General features: G+C 41.9%; 1 protein-coding gene across 5 annotated transcripts; it reads left to right on the top strand.

The window, feature by feature from the left end:
- The first annotated feature begins 827 nt into the window (after nt 1-827).
- On the top strand, nt 828-19267 carry cbarpb (CACN subunit beta associated regulatory protein b). Of its 5 annotated transcripts, none has more exons than XM_040052879.1 (11): nt 828-1083; nt 1958-2158; nt 3000-3072; nt 4121-4266; nt 7833-7894; nt 8869-9031; nt 9501-9672; nt 10002-10124; nt 10596-10830; nt 11332-11521; nt 12474-19267. In XM_040052879.1, the coding sequence occupies exons 3-11, from the start codon at nt 3025-3027 to the stop codon at nt 13990-13992; spliced, it is 2658 nt and encodes an 885-aa protein (XP_039908813.1). In that variant the 5' UTR covers nt 828-1083; nt 1958-2158; nt 3000-3024; the 3' UTR covers nt 13993-19267. The 5 variants fall into 5 exon arrangements, with proteins under 5 accessions (XP_039908813.1, XP_039908812.1, XP_039908815.1 ...); XM_040052878.1 differs by having other exon boundaries at nt 828-1087; XM_040052881.1 differs by lacking the exon at nt 1958-2158.
- Nucleotides 19268-23052: the final 3785 nt, after the last annotated feature.

Here is a 23052-nt window from a genome sequence, read left to right as displayed (position 1 = left end):
CTATCAGTATTTATTGACAAATAAATGTAATCCCCATGGCGTCAGGAGATGGCGCCAAACCCCTGTAAAAAGCCTGCAAACCGGTGTGTCGCCAGTAAACGCCTGCCAGTGTCTCTGTGTGTTTTTAATGTCAAACATATTTACATATATTGATATACAGAATGTAGTCAGTATGATTTATGAAGGGTTATACATAAAATTAAATAAAAATGGGTCGTTTTGTAAGTATCTTAATGATCCTGCATTAGTTTACCTCTGTGTCCTTGATTATAATCTATCCAGTCCTTTTTGGCCACTATGATATCTTCATAGAACTGTTATGTTATATTTTTTGGAATTTGTGCTGCCCTCTTGACCAGGTAGTTCTAGAAAAAACATATTTGCAGTGTCAGTGAGACTTTTATCTGGATACATGAAAGTCCCTTTGCTATAAACTGATTGCAACTTCTGCCTTGTGAGAGGACAGTTCTTACTGACTCAAAATGAAAGATATGACTGTCTCAGCCATATGTTTGACGATTAAAGGCCAACGAGTCATGTTCATATACCAGCAGTCATTATTTGGCAAATACTGTAAATAAAGTTTAGTTGTAGTATTCCACTCGCAGGGTTCCACAAACGCAAGCACACACACACACACACACACACACACACACACGGGCGCGAGTAAATGAGATCATATGAGCCTACTTATGCTTCAATAATTTTTCTCACTCTAGAGGTCCAGTGAGTGTATTTGCCCAAAAAAAAAAAAAAGAATAAGTAAGCATAATGACACGTTTCCTTGACTGTGTGACATGGTTTATATTAACACAGAGCAGAGACACTCAGGCTTCCCTGACTCCTCTAACGCAGCTGTGGAGACTAAACTGTGCTTCAGGATATTTCTGACATCCGTCACTTGGGCTTTACCTCACTCCTTTAGTCACGTGATGCGCCTCTGACTGGGTGGTGGGCGTGTGTTAAGCGGTGGGGTTTCATTCATAAATACTTTTAGCCTTAAAGTCCACATTAAAGTGATCACGGAAGAGTTCCGCGTTATTGACTTCGCCCCTCCACTCCCGCATGGACCAGGATAGTTGGGTAGGTGAGTGCTTACCGTCGCCGCGTGCCTACTTTTGTGTGTGCTCGTGCACCCAATTCAAAATCGTGAGCTGCCTTTCTCCTCTCTGTACACCAAGATCTATGTAAACGGCTTTGTTGTTTTCTAACCAGTTTTTAAGGGTGGGCTTCATTTCCTTCGATAATGTGATTACACTTAGAAAAAAAAAGAGAGCGAGATTGTTATCGCTTAAACCTTCAGTAGGAAACATCTGCCAGAGAAAATCCCCATTAATTTGTTCCAGGGAAAAATATTGCCCTTTGTAGCTACAAGAGACAGCATTCTTTATGCTTTTTCTACTGCGGCAATCTATTTTAATAAACTACTTATTACATGATTTAAATAAAAAGATATCCATGCTTTGTTCTATGGAGGACGGAAACGAGTTAATATTTTTTAAAGATACAAAATATTAAAGTGAAAACGATGCACTGTATGATAGCAGTATTGCACTTGGTAATGCTTGAATTTTGTTAAGCATGACTGGATACTGACTGGTATTGCTGGGACACCTGTGTCTTGCCATCTGCTATGGGAATACTGCTATCATCGGGATTTGCAACAACGCAAAAGTAAGCAGTCCTCAGTAAAGTGTGAGGATGCACTGATTTTCAGCTTACCTTCATGGATTTCTTAATTTTTGAGTGCAGGTCAATAAAAGTAGTATATCTGTTGTTTACTTCCTGTTACCAAAGACGTGCTGGGAGAGGTTTTCAATGCATTTATTTTAAATTGTAACTCATTTTTGATGATGCTTAATGTTTTAGGAACATCCCAAGAAGATGTTTCATTATTACGAAATCCCTACTATTCGTGGCTTGAACAATGTGCATCATTCTGTGTGTTTGTTATCAGCCATGCAGCACTACCGTCCTGTTGCTCTGAGGCCAGTGGGTCGGCCCTGAGGGGGAACACCGCTGCTCAGGCTCAGTTGGCTGGGTGCGCTGTGGTGGCTGAGGATGCAGCAAGGGAGCTGAGGAGGAGACTCCTGAGCTACAGCCTGGCACACACATTCAGAGCTGCTACTGCTGCTGCTGCGTACTGCCCTCCACCAGGGTAAGATTACTGTCTGATAGGAAGCAGGATGTGGTACAGTACTGCAAAGGAAAGCATTCTGACCACAGACTGATGTGCTTTCTGTAAAACTATTCATGCTTGGACAGTGGACGCAGGGCTTTAGATGGGCTGGCAGAAAAGAGCTCGGCTATAGCTTACAGGTTGTGGTGCTGAAGTTGAGCACCGCAGTGACTGGCAGGCGAGCAAGGCGTGCTGATTGCTGCTGGCATGTTGCTTCTCCCTTGCTGGGTGAGTAGATCCATCCAGGGTTAGTGTGTGTGCGTATGCGTGGGCGTCTGGTGCAGCAGTAGCAGAATTAATGGCTGTGATCTGTAAGAGCAAGAGCCAGCAGCGGTAGTGGAACTCAGCTGCGGGAGCCAGTATTTAGTAAGAGTTGCTGTTTCTCTCTGTTCCCTGTGTGTGCGTGTGTGTCTGTGTGTGGGGGAGGTAGATAGAGTCTTTGGACTGATATGGAATTATGGGTGATGATTAACAGCCAAGATGCTAAAGCTTACATGTTCTGTCGGACTCGACGCATGCGTACAAGAACAACATACCCATTTGGTTTCTTCCTCTTCTTCCAGTCTTTCATGACTGTTTTGAAAAGATTGTTATTTGCTGTCACTGGCTGTCACACAGATTACACATTACAATAATTTCCATGTTATTACACATCAGCCTGCATGGCTGTTTTAGGCTTATATGCTCAGTATTTCTGGATTTATTGACACAGATAGAAGGCAGCACATTTGGAGGCTGACTTTGTGATTTGATGCACATCTCCAGTTACAGTCATTTCCTTTGTGTATTTGTGTGTGTTTGTGCATGTGTTATCTCTCAGGGGGACTCTCTAGTTGGCCTGGACCATGAGCAATGAGTCTACCGTCTGGAACAGCCTACCAGAAAACTCCACAGTAAGTCTGCCTTTCACCAATGGCTTATTCTCAAACTTCCTGTATGTCCTACATGTGTGTGTGTGTGTGTGTCTGTGAGACGCCCAGCACCAGAACCATACTTTCCCCCGATATTCTCTTCTGGCTGGATGACCGGCTAATGGAGAACATCCTGACCTGGACCTGAAATAATTAAATCTCTGATCTAATCTCAGCTTTGATTTCCCCTTGCAGAGAAATTACAGTGTGACGTCAGAGTCTAATGCTCATTAACACTTGCAGAGTGTTCTCCATCGCAGAGCTCAGAACAATACTCCACCTATTCATCATGTTTCTGAAATCAAGTCTATTATCCTTGTATCATTTTGTCATCTATCACTTTATTAAAATACTTTAAAGTACCGTTATGCAGCTGACATGAGCCAAATCAAACTTACGACGGGAACACATTTTTGTTTTAAAACAGAAGGAAAAAAGTTAAATTTAACTTCAGTGACGTGTCTCCTAATGTACGCTTAATTCACTCAGCTGCAGTCCTTGCTGTGAGAGCTCTCCCATAGCTAAAGGTACACTGTAGACAGGTTAATAGCCCTGGCATGTATTGATTCATTGCACTGTCGTATTTATAGATTTACTTTATGCAGACCAACCAAACAGCAGGACTAAATCAATCCCGTGAACTCCACGGTGCGACTGCGAACGTAAAACGCCTGCAAATCTAGTCTACTACTGAGGTGTCAGGCTTTTCATGTTTCAATGTTTCAAACCAAAAGACTGTAAATCATTCAAAGTAAACCTGCCCGGTGCACACTTCTGCATGGCGTTGCATATTTGGTGCAATTTCTGCCATCAGGCATGATCTGTATGACTTTATTTTAGAAAGAGTAAAAATAAAAGGCGAAAAATCATAGTGAGAAGAGTGGAGGTGTGATTTTTTTTTCCCTTTGTACCTCTGTCTATCAGCCCAGAACGACACAGCATTAATCATCAGTGAGTGTTTCAGTGCTTACTTTGGCAACACAGGAAACTTCACTTCTCTAATTTGCAACATGTTGCTCCCTCTTTTGAGACTCAGGAGATCCCACTCGAGGTTGAGGAGCAGCAGGATGGTTATGTGCTCCTCCTGGTGATCCTCTCCATCTTCTTGGTAGGAACACTGACATTCATCTCTGTCTTCCTCTTCGCTTGCCGCCGTGGAGGGAAATGCTGTGCCAGGTGGGAAACAAAAATTATGTATTTCTTTTCTCATAAAATAAAATAAAAAATCTATCTATCTATCTATCTATCTATCTATCTATCTATCTATCTATCTATCTATCTATCTATCTATCTATCTATCTATCTATCTATCTATCTATCTATCTATCTATCTATCTATCTATCTATCTATCTATCTATAAGAATATAGATAGATAGGTGTGTGGGCATCACAAGCCTCATGAGGCTTGTGATGCCCACACTGTATCTCAGTGCGTTTGATTCACCTGTGGTTATTTTGAGTTTAACTTTTATTATAATATTTTAGGCTGTTGCTGTTGTCACTGTTAGCACCAAGCAACAATACCAAACTCTACATCCTTGAAAATTTCCAAAAACTTGAAATCAACAGCCCTTGAAATCCACAATTTAAAAAAAGAAAAGAAAAAAGATTCAGGTGCACAGGTGTTGTTTTACCGAGCAGCATAAAAGTATTTTGTTCACAGAGACTGCTCTCATGCTTTCATGCAACTGCTATTTCGAGACAAACCAGTTCTTCTATCAAATCTGTATACATGCATAATAGATAAAGCTTATTGCAAATGACGCTAACAGCATCCTGTAACATTATCCAGTTCTTCACTATGACGTCATTAACAGGCAAAAAGTGAGCCATCAAACAAATGAAAGCATCTTTGTAACACAAAAAAGCTATATTGCAGTAGGTGGTAAGAAAATAAATGTTGCCCTACTGTGACATCTCAGCATGTTAAAGCAGAACAACTCATTATACGATGTCTTCCATTTGAGTGTTGAGACTCCCATGAGGCTGCTATGAGAACACCTTAATGGAAAGACATTCAATATTCATGCTTATTTATTTGCGTGTTTATTGTACAGCAAGATGGCTGACCCTCGAGACTCTTTGTCCATCTCTACAGCAGCACACATTATCGCGTATACTTGAATACATGAGTGCACAGCACCTAGATGCAGATAAACAAAGAGCTCAGAGGCTGAGGCGTGAAAAGCCTGGGAGAGAGCAAAAGGAGAATCGGACGGACCAGTACAAATGATGAGTGTAATAAGATTTCATAGCCGCCATCGGCAGTGATTAATCTTGCGTTTCAAACGAGTGCTGTGTGTGCACCGCTGAGAATATGTACACACAAACTCACGGGCATACCCTGAACGGGAAAGGAGGAGCCACAGAGGAAATGAAAGACAAGGAGAAGCACAGATCTGAGTGGAAAGAAAATTCCCTTAAGTCACTTCACACCCACACAATGCACACCAACATACACCCACCAACATACACACACACACGCACACACACAACTTGTATCTCTGCACAACTCTGGAACAGCTTTCAGTTTCTTTTTTCTGCCTCATCAACTAGACCCTGTGTATGGGATTTAAGCAGCACTGTGGAGGATTATAAGCTACTAAAAACAAAAATTATAAGCTGTTAAAACAAAAAAGGGCTGCATAAAGATATGCTTATAGAGTAATAGACACTCTATCTGCTAAACAAAATGACCTTTATTGTGCATCTCCTCTGTGTCCTTAAAGATGAGTGTAAGTGTACAATCCAATAAAGCATCATGCTTTATCAGTTCAAGAAGTCCCCTGGCTCTGAAGGTTATCAAGTTACTGGCAATGATTTAGGCCTTCATTGATTACACACCCGAGCAGGCCATTTATATAAAAAGCACAGTGAACTTTCAGTCCTAATAACTTATTCTGATAGTTCTTTGATTGCTGAATTTGTAAGCTGTTCACATGCAAGTGTATTAATAAAGCACAAGAACTCAATGTATAAATGTAACAGTGACTCAAGTGAGAGGCGTGACACTGAAAGAACTTTGCAACAGCAATGATGATGGAGTATAACTTCCAAGGAGAAAAACATTGTTAAAAAACGTATTTTGGGACCAAAAAACACCATTTTAAGCAGCTTGCATCAGATTTGACTGGAATCGCAGTTTTCCTGTCCTCCACACAAAACCATGCGTACACATCGTCCCACTCCAGCACTGTTATTTATAAAAGAAGTACATATGTATGTTTTTGAAACAGTATCAATCCTTTCATGGAAATGTGTAATATTTCCATGAAAGGGGCACTCTGTCAGTGCACCCCAGGGCAGCTGTGGCTACAATGTAGCTTGCCATTGCCAGTGTGTGAATGTGTGTGTGAATGGGTGAATGACTGAATGTAGTGTAAAGCGCTTTGGGATCCTTAGGGACTGAGTAAAGCGCTATACAAATGCAGGCCATTTACCATTTACCATAAGGGAAGCAGAAAAAAACCTATTATGCTAAATTCCCACTCAACATTTAAATTCTAGGACTCTTCTAGAGTAGTTCTAAATAGTCCTCATTTGTCTTATAATGTGTCTTGGAGCAGCTTCTTACTTGATCATCTGTCTGAAATTGGCTGCTTTAGCTTCCTCATCCCTTTGAGCTACCTTGTTTCTGATTGGATGACCCTTACAAACAGAGTGTTTCACTTCTGTAGTCACGGCCAGAGCTATGTGCTTTGGTTGACCATATTAAGTATCTACTACTCTGACCAACATCACACAGAGCCAAGAAAGAGAAAACTGTCAGAAACAGAGGGGATGGAGCAGCCTGAGAATTTGGTGCACAGGGTTTACTTGCACATGAACAGATGCTTATTGTTTAATATGAGCAGCCATTGTAACAGCATAATTGTGACAAAACGAGGTAAGCCATAATATGTTACATTTAACATACACAGAGCATGCATTTTTAATTTACACCTGTTTAGACACATACCTCTATTTCAACAATTAAAATGTACCATTAACAAATGTTAATGTGAAGAATGCAGTATGTAATAAATTCTGTGAGGTTCTTATTTATTTATTTATTTATTTATTGGAGGGATAAACTGTGCATATTTTAAATAGCTGCTTCTGTAGAAAATTGTTGAGCATAAGGATGAAGGATCTCTGTAGTCTCAGAAAAATTCAATTTTTTTTCTTTTTTTTGAACTTACTGAGTTGACAACTTGCATTACTTTTCTCCTTTCAGAATTTTGTTCTATTTGTGATAGCAGAACTGGGACCACCTAATATAACACAGGGACTTTTCTCTGAATTTTACATTTGGTGAAAATGTGCTTCTTCTTTGCAGTTGTCTTATTAGCCTTCGTCTAATAATCTGCAGTGGAAACAGCGCTTTTACATCACGAGTGTTTACAACCTTCCATGGATAAGGACGGAGCGAGGCTTGTGCACACGTGACCATTTATGGTGATGGACTTGTATAAAGGAAGGCCACGCATAAGTGCAGTTTCATAAGTCTGACAAAAAAAATGCAACATTTCTGCTTTCGTGCAAAGACACAGTTTTAAGTGTATCACCACAGACTGCCACGCATGTGGCCCCAGGTGCATTATTTTGACTAAGCTGAAGGTCAGATAGTAACACTGATCATAAGGCCTTGTTCTGTGGTGTCCAGAGTGCCTGCCTGCATCAGCGGGGTCCATCAGATGAAAGACAGACTTCAGGGGTAATCATGTCACTGCATTGATCTGAATGTTTTTGTGTGCCCCAGGGCCAGCAATGACCCTGAGAAAACCAACAACACCTACTTGGAGGAGTCTCAGCCCACCCATGGTAAGAGAAAAAAGGACTAAAAAAAAGGAAGGAGAAATGTGAGGGAGGGCTAGAGAAGGAGACAGGAGAGAAAGAGGCGAGTAAGCGAGTGAGGGAGAAGTAATGGAGATGGGGAAGCTGTGAACTGGAGAGATGGGATGATGGCATGGATATTTTTATCATGTCAGCACAAATGTGTAATGTCTATTCCATTAAAATATTGTGATCTCATCCCAATTAGCTGAAATGGCTGTGCAATTCCAGGAACACATTTTGACATTCTGTTACCAGTGAATGCTATCTGTGTCAAGTGAACAAGATATATTAGAGGCAGCATGTGTTTTTGTACCACACTACTTTTGCAGTGCATTTAGTTTTCCAGTATTTGGGGGGCATTTTATAGTTTTATTACACAGTGCAATAGAGGAAACGAGTAGGAAGAGAGGTACCCATGGGGACTTGAATCAGACACGTTTTCTTCAGCGCTGTAATATGCTGTGTATTCATCCTAATGTAATATTAAACACCGCTCGTTACATGAACCCAGCACACGAGTCTATGTAATTCATCCCAGGGAGGACATGAATGCTTTTGCAAAATTTGAAGGCAATCCATTAAAATAACTGCTGAGACACAAAACCACACTGACACATTTCACAGAGGTCTAAAAAAACAGGAGATGAAAGTGGGAACTTCCTCTGGGGAGCATGATTCTTACAAAGTTTGGCATCGGCCCATCTTCGGTAGAGAGCAATTTTCAGTGAATGAATTAAAGCTGTATCCTGTTAGTCAGATTGGAGTAAAACACACCAAAGTCAGTGGGATTCATAAATGGTATTTCCATATTTCACTTTGTACTAGTGCAGTTTATTCACTGACTGACAGACCAGCATTACAGCTGAGCTCACACACTTACTTCTATTCTTCTATTGTTCTGTCCTTGTGCTCTTGCTATTTATGTAATTATCGTTCTCCTCTTCCTTCATTCTGGGCAGAAATCACCATCAGGGTGGATGAGTCAGACTGCCTGTCCATGGCCAGTTCTCATGACCAAGAAACAGAGCGTTTCCTCTCCACGGGCCCCACAGGCCGCCGCGTCTCCTTCAATGAGGCTGCGCTCTTCGACCACGGCAAGAAAACCCAGGAGAAAGGCCGCAGGTTAGAAAGCCAACACAAACAAAGCAGCCCACATTTGCAAATCCCTGTGTTGTTGAATCGGCATTCACCACTCACTGATGTAGGTTCACGCCAGTGCTTAATTCTTTGTGAGCTCAAAGTATCTAAACCTTTTACTGTGTCCCACATGCGTTTGTTACTTTAGAGTTCAGAATAAAATCAGTCTGCATTATGTATGCTTCGGACACAAAAAGCTCTCACCCTTTGTTATTACTTCACTGCCCTACTTTTCCCTTAAAGCTCCGACTCTAAAATACTAATTTTTCTTTAAGCCTAAATCTAGAAATCACGGTAGTTCTAATGGGTTTGAAGTCAAATATCTCCCCTTGGTCGTTTCCCTCTTATACAAAGATAAGCTTCATGATTCAACACTCATGAAGAATTCATGCAACTCATGTCTCATCTTGTAGCAATTTACAGTTTTTTAGTAACTCAGCGTTCTTCACCTCAGGTACACTCTGACGGAGGGTGACTTTCATCATCTGAAGAATGCCCGGCTCACAAACCTCCACATACCTCCTCCGGCCCTCAAGATAGTCACCATCCACGAGTGCGACTCTGCGGAGAACACCATCACGATGACAACGCGCCCTGTTGCTAAGTCAGCCCTTTCCATCTTCCAGGTGACAGCCTTGACCTGCCATTCGTACTGATGTAACAATAGTCATTAGTATTCACCAGGGCCAATTAAAACATCTTTTATTTGGGTCAGGTCAAGAAAATCCGGCAACCTAATGAGTCCAAACATAGGGTTCAGGGATCATTTCAACAGACCCAGCATTAATTTTCCATTTAGGTAAAGCTGGGATGACAGCCTAGAAGGAAATCTGTCCTTGAAATTAATTGATATTTGTTACTTTAACACAAAAAATAAACTTTTCTAAAAGAATGTAAATGCACAGCAGTTATGCATAAGATAACAAAGTCTAGTTTTATTTGTGCTTTCCTGCAGCCAATGCTGTGTCCCTTGCCACAAACAGCGTTGACCAGCCTGAGTGTCAGTCCAAGCTGTGCCCTCCCTGGAGATGCTCTCAACTCTGTGGTGGACAGCACCAAAGAGCCAAGCTCCACTTCTGTGAGTGAAATATATCAATATATATTATTTTACATCACCTTGTTAATATGTTTTTGTGCAAAGGCTGGTGTCACACAACATTTTTATTGCTGAGGAGCCACACAGTAAAGATACATGAATCCAAAGGCCTTCTAGATGCTGAGCATGCATATAAATGATTTGTAAGAGGTCGTGCGATGAAAAAAAGTAAACAAGGCATTAGTTTAGAATCTAGGTCAACATGGAGTTTGTGGAATGAATATTTAGTCATTTGTAGAGTGATACATTTTCTTAAGTCAGTCAGTCTTTACACCCACAAGCCAGTCAACAAGTGAGTCATCCACACAGACATTAGAGGGTCACGTAGCCTGAGGGAGGACCAGCAAGAATGATGGCTGATGGGTAAACAAGGAACATCACTGTCAGATAGGATTTTACACAGACTACTACTCTTGGCAGGTTTTCTTTTTGACTATGTTTTTCTCTGCTCAGATTGAAATGATGGGAGTGGGGCCTCGGGGCAGAGGCAGCAGTGTCAGTGTGGGAGAATCAGCAGTGCTGGGGAGCGGTGCCTCTCCTGCTGGTGGCGGTGCAGGCCAGAGGCCCGTGTTGCAGTTCCTTACTAAACTGCGGCGCCATGCTAGTCTAGAGGGGGCCAGTCCCTACTTCAAGATCAAGAAATGGAAGCTGGACAGCAGCCAGAGAGCATCGAGTCTGGACACCAGAGGTAATGGATGGTATCTCTGTGATATTCTTTTTGAGAAAAATCAGTACCAGTGCAGCAAGGACGTACAAATAGTTCTTCCTGGTTCTGGACTTTTATTTTTTTGGTTTATTTGTGTGTGAAGTATTTGTGCCAGCTTTCTCTCTTGGTAAACATACAATGGTTAAGCAGCAGGCTTTAGCAACCAACTGTGAGCTGCCTTTTGACTGAGGTGGAGATGTACACACAAGCATAATAGACAGATGGCTCAGTGACGCAAAGATTGGTTGTTCCAAATCAATTTGAGCCCCTGAGTAAATCCTCCACACCGATCCTCCTTATTCTATATACACACTTGTCTGCACGCGCCTCTTCTGTCATACCAAGGTACCTAAAAAAACCCCAAAACATCATAAAATCTTCTCCGCAGTTAATAGAAGCTTTCTGCTGAATTAAATGTTACTTCACTCCTGCCGTCATACACCTATAACTCACAGCTCTTTCTTCATGTGTGATGCGAGCCAGGCTCTCCAAAGAGGAGACAGTTCCAGCGCCAGCGGGCCGCCAGTGAGAGCATGGACCAGGATGACAACGATGCACATCATATAGACCTCATCCAATACATTGCCCGCACCCATGACGTCACCTATCGCCCTAGCCAGCCCACCACATGCCTCCTCTCGCCTCCTTCGACACCACCCCCCTCCCTCGGCAGGTATCTTTAATTCCCTTGCCATTCATCCCGTCCACTGCTTTGCTGCCTTGCACTCATTTCTTTATTTCAGCAAGAAAACCTGTGCTAACTACTTGTAGTAATTTACAACTCAAAGTCCTAATTCTCCACCACAGTGCGTTAACACAAAAGTTCCTAAACTAAATAAAACTGTAACTTATCATCTTGTCTTTTTTTAGACTAATTGTTTTTCTATGATCCTTAATTAGATGATATCAGACAATGCAGAGTTAAGTGTGAATACTCTGTAACCAAAGTCTGATCTGTCTTTTCAAACAATGCCATCAGTTTGAGCCACATGGAGAGGATTCCTTGCGGAGAATTGGGACGTGGGGTTTATAACAGGCACACGAAACCATTTCATTGCTGACTTGATAATGTAATGATGTTTTCAAAAGTACGATTATAATATAAGTTTGCAATTATAGCAGTGCAGGTTTTTTTTTAGGGTTTTATGTTACGCAACAAAAACTGCTAATGCTCATACATATTTTCTTACATAACTATTTATTTTCTTACACTGAATATGAAACAAATCAATGTTTTTGGTGTACATTTGTTTTATTGCTGAAAATAAAATCCATTTCTGTGAACAAAGAAATGCAATGATTCTTATGCTCATTTCCTCAGGTCATGTTATGCTCCGTGCATTACATTTATTAAAATTCCCTGCCCTAAGATGAAAGCACCTTTCCAGAGTTTAAGCAGTTTCAGCTGTTCAGCTAAGATCACTTTAGAGACATGCAGCTGCAACCATTGCAAGTCATGATAATCATTCTGTGCTCTGTGAACACAACCATGTCTCAGATTAACATCCTATTTAGGTAAATGCTCACTGACACTTGTGTTGCATGTCTCTTTGTTTCTCTTCTTCCTCGTCTCTTTATTTCTTTTCATTTTATCTCATCTCTCCATCCCTGTGTGGATACTGCAGGGTAGAGGTAGAGGTGATGGTGGAGCCCAGCTGCAGCCATGGAGGACCAGGGGTGATTGGCCTGTCCCCTGATCCCCAAGAGGAAGCGCTGTCCTTGGCTAGAAGGGAAAGTGCAAACCAATCCGACCCCATTGATCCCCAGGATTCCCAGTCACTTTACAGAGACATCTGGACATTACGTGCAACTCTCGAACAGTACGCAGCCTCTGACCAGAGCAGCAACAATGACAGGAACTCAGTCTGCAGTGATGCTGACAGCGTGTGTTCACTTGGTGGACGAACAGACACAGAAAGAGGTCTCCCCAGCTACCCATCCCAGGATTTAGGGGATGAGGGAGAGTGTGGGGAGGATGACAAGGACTTCTTTGTCTATATGGATGAGAAGATGGAGGTGAAGGAGTCAAAAAAGAAGAAACAGAAAAGCACAGACTCAGAGCGAGGGAGCAATGATGGAGAAACGGGGACTCGTAAATTACTGCAGATGGACAGCGGCTACGCGTCGATAGAGGCTCCGTCTCGAGGTCCGGAAGATCTGCGACTGTTTGGGAGCAGCAGCATCACCAGCAGCCCCAAAGACAGAACAGCCCACGAGAAAAGGCATCATTTCACCAATGCAGGGCGAACTGGCACGATAGGTGAGAGTTTTGAATCTCATCTCTTCGAGGAGGAGCCTGAAGATGAGTTGTTGTTGGGTGCCAGTGGAGGAGTTTCCACCGAAACAGGTGCTGGTTCACTGGGGTGGTTTCCATATGGCCATGTGCTCTCTCCTCGAGAAGCTGCACAGCTTCCACCTCAGCATTTAACCCTGCACCGCCGAGACTACAGCATAGATGAGAAGACAGATGCGCTCTTCCACGAGTTTCTCCGCCATGACCCTCAGTTTGATCAGCAGGAGTCCCCACAAAGAAAGCACCGGTCCCGAATCCACCTACGCAAGCAGTGGCAGCGCCACAAGCAGTGGAGCGATCCTGGTGTCAGACACTTCCAGTCCTCCTTTGAGAGACAGCGGACGCCTCTACGGAGGGGTGACAGTGTAAACTATCCCCTGGACACAAGCTACCACAGTACGCTGCCCCGCATCGTCAGTGCTCCTGACGAGGAGACGAGCGATGGGACCAGCAGCACACCTGAAACTCCAAAGGTAGAGCTCACAACATCTGAGGATGGAGAAAAGGTGCAGGGCGCCCCTGTCAGAGACACTGAGGACCACACAACCTCTTCCCCTTCGCCTCTTCATCCCTCCATTTCAGAGAAAGACGGAGGACTGACTGAGCTGCCTGACCCTCAGGATGACAGCAGACAGTCTAGCCACCCCTCTGAACCCCCAGATGAGCGTTCACGTCAGCTGCTCGACTCGTCGGGATACGGTCCACAAACCATCACAGCAGAGCTAACAGACAAACTGAGTGCTAACCTGGATGAGAGGTTGTACACGGGCCTTCGCAGGACCAAGGACACGGCTACAGAGTGTGTGACCGTGACAGCCACACACGCTTCTCCGGACCACAGCCCAGTGTAGCAGGGCTCCAATCGTCCTCCTCATCAACCTCCTGTCTGCTAATACACTCATTTCTTTCTGTTTGGTTTGTCTTGCTTCAGTTTCAATTAAACACCAATTCCCAGATAACCGTAGATACAGCTGATCCACCAGAAATGTATCCACTCTCTCCCTGCAAGTGTCAGCATTACAAAGCTGTTGAGTCTTCCCATTTTACAGCTCACTAACATCAACATATCAAAAATCATACAATTTTAGAAGTAACTGCTTCCTCATTAAGTGTTTCTTTGTGTGTGTATTCTCTTTATGCCTCTTTTGCTGTCTTTCTGTCTCTGCTCTCCAGTAAAAGTAAATCAAGCTGAGAGCTGCTATGGCCTCTGTACTCCTTGATCCACTGTGAAACCAGGTGCTATTAGACAAGTAGAAGGCTAGTGAAGTGGACAAAACAGTTACCTACCAGTGCTGTGAGAGTAAATACTGTAGTAAAAACATAGTTGTGAATTCAAAGATTGCTTAGAACATCATAATAAAACTATATGAATCATAAATTATCTTGATGTGGCCTATTGCAGGGCAACACAGACCCTTTAAAAAAGTTAAATTAGTTTAGTAGGCTTAGTTCCTTTAAAAAGATTGACCCAAATAAGGAAGACGCTACGCTACATGGAGTTATTCAGAGTGGTTGTTTAGATCAGTGGTGTCCAGCCTGTTGGTTGACCGGATGACAGAAAAGGTCAAATTGAGGACATCCTCTATCACCAACTGTGTGATTGAAAATGCTTCTCAGCTTTGTGACACATTTCTTGTTTACTTGTAACTTTTTGTTTAATGAGCAGTAATATATTTTTGTATGTCTAGCTTGCTTAAATGACAGCGAAAACTGACAGTGCGGCAGGTTTAAAAATGAGACGTCCTGTCTGCCAACAGGAAGAACTATCAGACTAGACAAGATCCAGCACTCTGGTGCAATGATTCTTCATCTTTCAAAGATCTATCAGTAATGTACAACTCTGTAAGCTATCATTTTTATTACTTTGGGCATCACTGCACTAAGAATGAGAACAGAGCCAGAGTTGTGTTTAAAGCCATGATAAGAGAAATTACATAAAAGCTATTAGATATGAAGCTACAACTGAATTAATCAGGCAGGCATGTTCTCTCATGCTTCCAAAACAAGCTTTATTTGTCAACATATGACATTCTAATTTCTGCCCCCCCTCCTCCTCTAATTTTCTTGAGAAAGTTGACAGTGCAGCAGATTCCTCCCTCGGGGGCTTTATGGCTTCCTGAAAGGTTATAAAACTATCAGAACAAAGTGTCTGTGTTTAAGTCGACTTTTTCTCTCTCTTATTTTGCTTTTTTTTTGCAATAAAAAACAAGCTGTAGCTGTGTCTAAATTAAACAAAAAAAAAAAAAAAACATCATCAGATTAAGCTTTTTAGGCAGAGAATTCAATGCAGAATATGCATAAAAGGGAACACTGTAGATGATGGTGTTGAATATTAATCGTACAAGGAAACGGGGAGTCCTCCTCGCGTCCCCCGTCTCCCTTTACTCCCTTCTTTGAGGTTGGTGCCATGCAGGCAGTTGAAAGGACTGAAGTGAAATATCCGAGCAGACAACATTATCCTCCTCTGTTTGTTTGGGTGGATGATGATGATGATGCTCCTTTACAGTCTGCCCAAATTAGATCTTTCTCCTCTGTGTGACAGGAGTCTCCTAAGTGGACTCTGAGGCACAGGCTGAGTTTCCTATTACAAGAACAGTGACTGAGAATAAAGGAGATGAACTCAAATAAAGAATAGGGAGCCTGGTGTTTTTTTAATTGCTCTTGTCTTCCCCCCACCCAACCACCCACCCTACACACACACACACACTGAACAATTATGTCACAATTAAAAACCACAATCCCCTGGAGCAATTTTGTGCCATCAATTATTGTTCTTCCTATGTTGGTGCTAGTTAGTAGGAAGGGAAGAAAATATCAACAAATCCCCCTTTAAGTTAGGAGGGAAATGACACCTCCATGCTGATAATTATTCATCCCATCCTGACAGTTAATCTTAAAGAGGAAAACCGCTATGTTTTCCACAAAACGCCCCCCAAAAAGCCAAAATGTCTCAAACGTGAGTCAGTTTGAGACAACAGCAGCCACAAAAGAAAACGGCCATAAGGATTGAACTGAAATCAGTGCATCTGTACAAATATTACAGTTTGCTGTGTATACAAGCACAATATCACAATATCTAGACTGTATCAATATCCTTTATTAGGTTTAGGCAGATATTATATAACTGGGGACACTGTGGTAAATGGTGTTTGTATACTAACCAGTAGCCTGACAAATGCGTTGATGCATAGCAATGTGTTGGTCTGCATGAGTTCAAATTTTAGTGCAAATCTTCATGTTTTCTCAGACTAATGGTACCGATCCAGTCCATATTTAATGCTCAGTTGTTTAATGCAGAAGTCAAAACACTGGTGTGACTAGAGATTTTGTATTTTATGGGATTTAAGAGTCATTCTAGGATGCTGTAAACAACGAGATTTTGTGGAATTTATCTCTTTGAAAGTAGAAGTATTTCTGTATTCCTTGCTTGTTAGTAAACTGCTTATTTTCTCAAAGGAAAAAAGAAAAGATACATTTTCTTAACAACTTTGCTTTTGTTGATCCGAATCTATTGAGCCTTGAGGGACCAAATAATTTTCAAAAAGTGTTATTTTAGGCTTGTTTTCCAATCTGTGAATAAATGAATGAAGCAAAATTGGTTATAGCGTGCCTCATTTCTAGGGAATGGTTGTTAATCAAGGCATGGGAAAGGATTGCAGATAAGGTTCCCTCTCATGAATCTCATTTCATGTTTTTTTCCCTGTTGCTTAGGCTCATATTGATTTCTTGCCTCTTCTTATCACTTCCTCCAAATAATTGGGGAGTAAAGCCAAATCCTCTCTGTGATCTACAAAGGGAACTTTTCAAATGGCTGCCTTCCTCTTCACACCTTATAATCTGTCCTTCTGGTATACAACGTAGACTGGAAAAGAATCAGTAAAATACAAAAAAAAATCTGTCCCACTGCTTGGTGGTTGGGTGGAAGACACAAAAGTTGATCACAACTCAACACGTAAGCCCACACAGCATGTTAGAAACACACTGACGGTACAGAATAACAAAGTTGAGAGATCGCAAAAGTTGATCTGTTACTGATATGTCCATTCAAAACCCTAAATGTCTACCTCATGGTGCAACAAAAGGAATGAGCAGAGTAGAGCTGCTTCCACACATGATTTCCAAACAGTGGAGAGGATCACTTCTGAATATTTTCAAGAGGTAGTTTCATTGATATGCATGATGACCGGTGGAAATATTCTGTGCAGACCATGTTGGAAGCAGGACAGATGAAAAACAAAGGGGCTACTAACTGCAATATTCTCACACTGGCCTGATCGGAAATTAGTTAGATTATGGACCAGGAAACTGGCAGGTTAAAGGCCATTTCGTGTCCAATGCTTCTAAATTGCACCTTTGTGTTTACAAGTGCTGCTCTATTAAGTAAGTTCAGGCCAGAAGTGCATCTGTGATTCATCCACAACAGCACAGTAGAAGAATTCTCAAAAAAATAATCTAATAACTGTTGAGATGTTTCAGTCATGCTCACCAGATGACTTTTCATGGACTGACGCCACAAAAACAAAATAGTGCCATAATATTTTAATATTATAGTTTTGTTTTTTTCTGTTGCAATCTTAATTAAAACCACATGACAACTAACCATTTCAAGTACTGCTGGAGGAAAAGCATGGCTCTGTATACATTTTTGAGGTTGGGGTTAACTTTAAGGAAACCTCCGGTGAACTTATAAGACTGGGAAGTGATGAAAAAAGAGCGATCCAGATTAATGCAAAGTCTGTCTCATCCTGTACAAGCTGGTCAGAGCAGAAGTCACAAATTATCTTGTCAAAGTTTGGGATTCCGCCAACCCACCAATCAAACCATGTATCACAGTCAAAGTAAAGCAAACTGCAGAGTGTTGCTGGCTGAGGTGGAGGAAACTGCAGGGAGAAGAGCAAACAGGCTCCCAGTTCCCTGCTTCAGTAGGCATGCATCTTAAGAGGCATGAAGAAATAACAAGTCAGGGGCTATATGAGTGCAGACAGTCATATTCTCATGATTAAAATGTTCTACAAGTACTGCAGTAGATATAATGCTATCACTTTAAATAAACACAGAGGAAAATAACCAGTCAAAGCAATAATAAACTGAGAACCAGTGTGACTGTAGTCTGTGTTTTCCTCCCTTAAGCAAGATTGTTTCATGTCATTTGTCCTCGTGGAAAAATACAATTTTCATAATGTACTGTCCTTAGTCAAGTAACTGTCAGTGTATTGATTTAATACACATCACTTTGTGCTTTATAGTGACAGACAGCAGGGAGAAAAGCACAGACTATAAAAAGTGACATTCATTCAGTAAAAAGTGGGAGGTGAATGTGAAGCTTTGGGGAGTCTGACATTAATCTGCTCTGAAAGAGGGAGACAGCTTTGGTCTCTGACTGCCACTCCTCTGTGCTTTTTTCACTCTTTTGCATCATCCTAAAGCTTACCACCACGGTCCCCCTTATATTTGAGCCATTGACTGAGCCAGACATCTCGGGGTTTCCTTCCGTAGGTGTAGACACTTCATCTTCGATGCAGTGTGGCTAATCCAATGAAACATCCTTTGAGGTTGTTCAAATGGAGTATCCATCTCCAAATTTATGCCAAGTCACCAGCCACCAAGGGAAAAAAACAAACAATTATGCATTTGTAGTGTCTTCATGTACTAAATGATTGTTTCACATTTTGCAGAATGAACAAAATTCATAATCAGCTAGGCAAAGTGGGACAGTTCATCCAAAGCAGTCTAAAAACTAATCGAGAAGTTCAGTGTTAGCTCTTTGACTTTGAAATGCACTACTATGTCATTTGCTCTACACTCTACTTTTTACTTTGCCAATCACATAGTAGCAACTCAGTGCATTTAGGCATGTAGACATGGTCAAGACGACCTCCTGAAGCTCAAACCAAGCAGAATGGTGAAAAGAAGTGATCGTCAGTTCTCTGGGCAAAAAAGCCTTGTGATCAGAAAAGAATGGACAGACTGCTTCAAACCACTCATTACAACCAAGGTTTGCAAAAGAGCATCTCTGAAAGACCAGCACACAGAAAGCAGAAGAAGAACATACTGGGTGCCACTACATATAGGAAACTGAGACTACAATTTGCGTGACCTCATCAAAGTTGGACAATAGGAGGTTGGGAAAACATTAGCTGGGCCCCTTAGTACCAACTGAGTGTTGTTTAAACACCACAGCATACCTGAGTTGACTGTGTCCTTTTATGACCACAGTGGGCTCATCGCGTGATGTATGCTACCAGCAGCATGACACATCAGAAACCTATAATCATACCAAACTGGTTTCCTGAACACAACAGTGAGTTCACGGTACTCAAATAGTCTTCGCATATCACCGGATCTCAATCCAGTAGAGCACCACTGGGATGTGATGGAACAGGAAATTTGCATCATGTGCTGCCAACAAATCTGCAGCAACTGTGTGATGCTATCATGTCAACATGGACCAAAATCTCTGAGAAATCTTTCCAGCACTTTCTTGAATCTGTGCGACCAAGAATTAAGGCAGCCAGTCCGGTACCTGCAGGGGGTAACTAATAAAATGGCCAGTGGGTGTACACTGAACTTAAATACCTTCAGATAGACGCAGGCGCTGCTGTGGGGAAATAACTCGTGACCTTGTGTGCACTTCTGTGACTTATTTTTCATTCTTGCTGTGTAAACACGAAGCTGGGTTTGATATTATCATGGAAACCTGTTGATTCTTTGTCACTGGGATGTCTAGCAGACTGACAGACTACAACATGTGAAAAAAGATGCTATGAGATGTTTCAGCTGTCACAGTTTGCTTCAAACTGGTGCAGTAACTTTTCGTCCACAAACACAAACTTACCATCTAGAACCACAAATAGTGACAGCAAATAGCGTTCCTTACTTTGTGCCCTTGCTTCACACATCCACCCACTCGCTGCACAATTACCTTACACACATGAATGAACACATATTGGCCACCACAATTCCCTCAACCTCCCTGCCTGCTCTCTCACCAACATAAGAAGCCTGTCAGGGAGATGCTCAGTATTCAGGGATGGTGCTAAGAGGAAAACCCCGTCTCTCCCTCCCTCCTACCTCATCGCTCCCCTTCATCACCACCGCCACCATCACCTGCTCCTCTGTTCCCCCTCCACCCACGCTTTCACCCCACCTTTCTCCCTCTCACCAGATTGCCTTTTAACAGAGCGGCTCCAGGCATCATTCGAATGTGCGAGCGATGCCGATGACTCATCGGGTTACTCTTTGCTCACGATTAGACGAGTCTTCTCCTTCTCACTTATTATATGTGGCTAAACAAATGTGATGCCAAAAGCTGATAAGTGTGAAATAATATTGCCTGAGCAGACCCTGGCGGTGTGTTAGACAGCCATGAAGCTGGAAAAACAGGTTTCACTACTACAGTGTTGTTTTGTGAATTACCCAGTGAAAAAAAACAAAAAAGGAACAGTGACATTATCAGTTTTATTGTAATAATTTCCTTTTTCTTGCAATTATACAAGAAAAAGGTGTTTCAATATGAATATAACCGCTCTCTGAAGAATATGAAGCACCTGCTTGAAAATACAAGCTTGGATGATTTATCTCTGAAGCTTAAGAAGAAGCACATACGCTTGTGCAACAAAATGAGACATTTGAGCGAAAATATTTTTTTTAAAAAAGATTAAAGAAAACAAGAAACCAATAATAGCAAGAGAGCCAGGCAGACAGGGAGAAGGATGATGGGAACGAATAAGTCGGTCAAACCAAAAAAAGTGAAGAAAGTAAAGAGGAGAGCAGGAGAAAACCCTAGAAAGCTTATTATGCACCATCTCCGTCCCACGCATTCTGCCTACGCTCCCTCTCTCCACCGCCTCCTCTTCCTCCTCTCCTTGTTCAGGATTCTGCTCCATGCATCCCTCCCTTTCCTTTCTCAGCTGCGTCATCCAGCTCTTCATTGTGTGCACACCCCCACCCTCCTCCTACCTCTCTGGGGACGGAGCAGAACTCTCCACAGCTTAGCTTTGTTATTACATGCTGGCTGAAGCGTTTGGGCTTTTTGTTACAGCCGCTATGCTTCATGATGGGTTGAAAGACAAAAACACACCCACACACATGCAGACATTATTGCACACACTGGAGAGGCATTTATTTATCAACCGGCATGTAAAATCCGTTTAATTTAACAGTAGTCATGTGTTTCGATGCTTGGTGAAAGATCCCACTCGAGCATTTGGATGCATTTTTTTTTATGTTTGTGTAAAATTCAATTTATTCCTGGAGGGCGGCTGAAAAAAAAAAAACCCTGAATGTTGATATTTTCATTAAATAATTTGAATGAGAGGGTCTCATCATCTGTCCTCTTCATGTGATGATACAAACTCTTTTTTTATACTGACCTTGAACCTGCACTTGCAGATTGAGCTGTTTTTCTCTCATGATTATGAGTTTGGGCTCGGTATATCAGCCTGTAGACTTCTGAGTAATCCTCACTATTTAAATATCACTGCTTGTATGCTGTCTTTGCCTCCTTTGTCTACACGACTGGTGCTTCCAAAACAGCTCTTACTTGTCACTTGTTGGGGCATGAATGAAGGGTCTCTCAGGGTGTCTGGCACAGGCTGTTGAAAACAAATTCTCTGGGTACCGTGGGTTGCAGAGTGGGACCCCACTGGGATGTGGGGAGGCTGGAGGCTTGGCTTTATTATGTTTCCTATTTTTAGCATAGCATGCATTTGGGTGGGTTATATATGTAAAAGCAGCACCCACAATATGAATGCCAGGACCTAAAGATGTCCCATGAGAAAACTACATTATAATAGCACAATCAGTGCTATTTATTTAACCTATCACACAAGCCCCAAGGCACCGAGTATGATATGAAACCTGCCAATAAGAAATTAATTTTTCACTGCCCTCAAACAGACAAGCATACAAATGGTATTATTACTATTTTTATATTTGGCCAGTGTAAAGATATTTAACATAATGATGGGTATACCTTTACAAACTGATCTGATGAAGGTTCGCTTGGTACCCAGTGTGAGCTGCTACCCAGTTTATTCCATGAATGTGCAGGTGTGAGTCTCACATGCAGAGCAAACTCTAGAGTTTCCGGTTCAAATAAGGTTGCTGTGGACATTCATTAGATGGCTTGAAAATGTTAGAATTCATCTACAGCAAAGTGAAATCCAAGGAAACCTGATGGAGTAAATGAGACTCACCACTGGTCTTTTACGCACCAGGTGAAAAGAAAAAGGAACTGACATCATTAATGACAGGCCACAACTAGATTTTCTGTTATATTTAAAGCACCAAGCAGTGATGTCATTTGGTGTTAGACCTGTAATGGGCAGGTGCCATGCTTAGGCTGGAACAGGCTTCAGCTGGATAAGTGGTTGGAGAAATGAATGGAAGGACACCTGTTATTGCTCTTAGATAGCAATAAAAATGCTAACAGTGTTCTGCTTCAAACAGGCAAAAGTTTAACCCAGCAAATGATAAGCCAGCAACCACACTCCTATCTAATTTACATGAAGCTGATTTATGCCTAAGTACAAACTGTGCTATTATAATTTGTAGTATTAGCAAATCCGTTAAAAACACTTTTGCCACACAAACGTAAGCAAACAAGTCAAAAAGAATGGACCAAAACCAAAAGTAATTTTCTAACACCAGGTGCAAAGTATGAAACCAGACAGCATTTGTGAATCACCTCAGCTCTCACTATAAAAAGCTCTTTTCCAAAACAGCACGTCTTCACCCAAGCTCTGCGACAATGAAGTGACAATGAGGCGTTTGATGATTAATTTCTAAAGCAGGGGTGTAGTGTTAATATTCAGAGACGCAGCTGTAAACTTGCAAAGTCCTTTTATGGGAAAACAGGAAATAACTTCCCGTAATGGATATCAAACAAAGAAAATAAAAATCTCCTTTCC

This window comes from Simochromis diagramma, unplaced genomic scaffold, assembly GCF_900408965.1.
Source record: "Simochromis diagramma unplaced genomic scaffold, fSimDia1.1 OVJJ01000419.1, whole genome shotgun sequence".
Classification (NCBI taxonomy): domain Eukaryota; kingdom Metazoa; phylum Chordata; class Actinopteri; order Cichliformes; family Cichlidae; genus Simochromis; species Simochromis diagramma.
Note: the sequence above shows the minus strand (reverse complement) of the source record. Positions and strands in the feature narration are given on the sequence as shown.

Coding starts and splice junctions, on each gene's coding strand:
- cbarpb (XM_040052881.1), top strand. CDS start 3,025: ATGAGCAATGAGTCTACCGTCTGGAACAGCCTACCAGAAAACTCCACA. Junction 7,895..8,868: donor GGAGTCTCAGCCCACCCATG/GTAAGAGAAAAA, acceptor CATTCTGGGCAG/AAATCACCATCAGGGTGGAT. Junction 9,673..10,001: donor CAGCCCTTTCCATCTTCCAG/GTGACAGCCTTG, acceptor GCTTTCCTGCAG/CCAATGCTGTGTCCCTTGCC.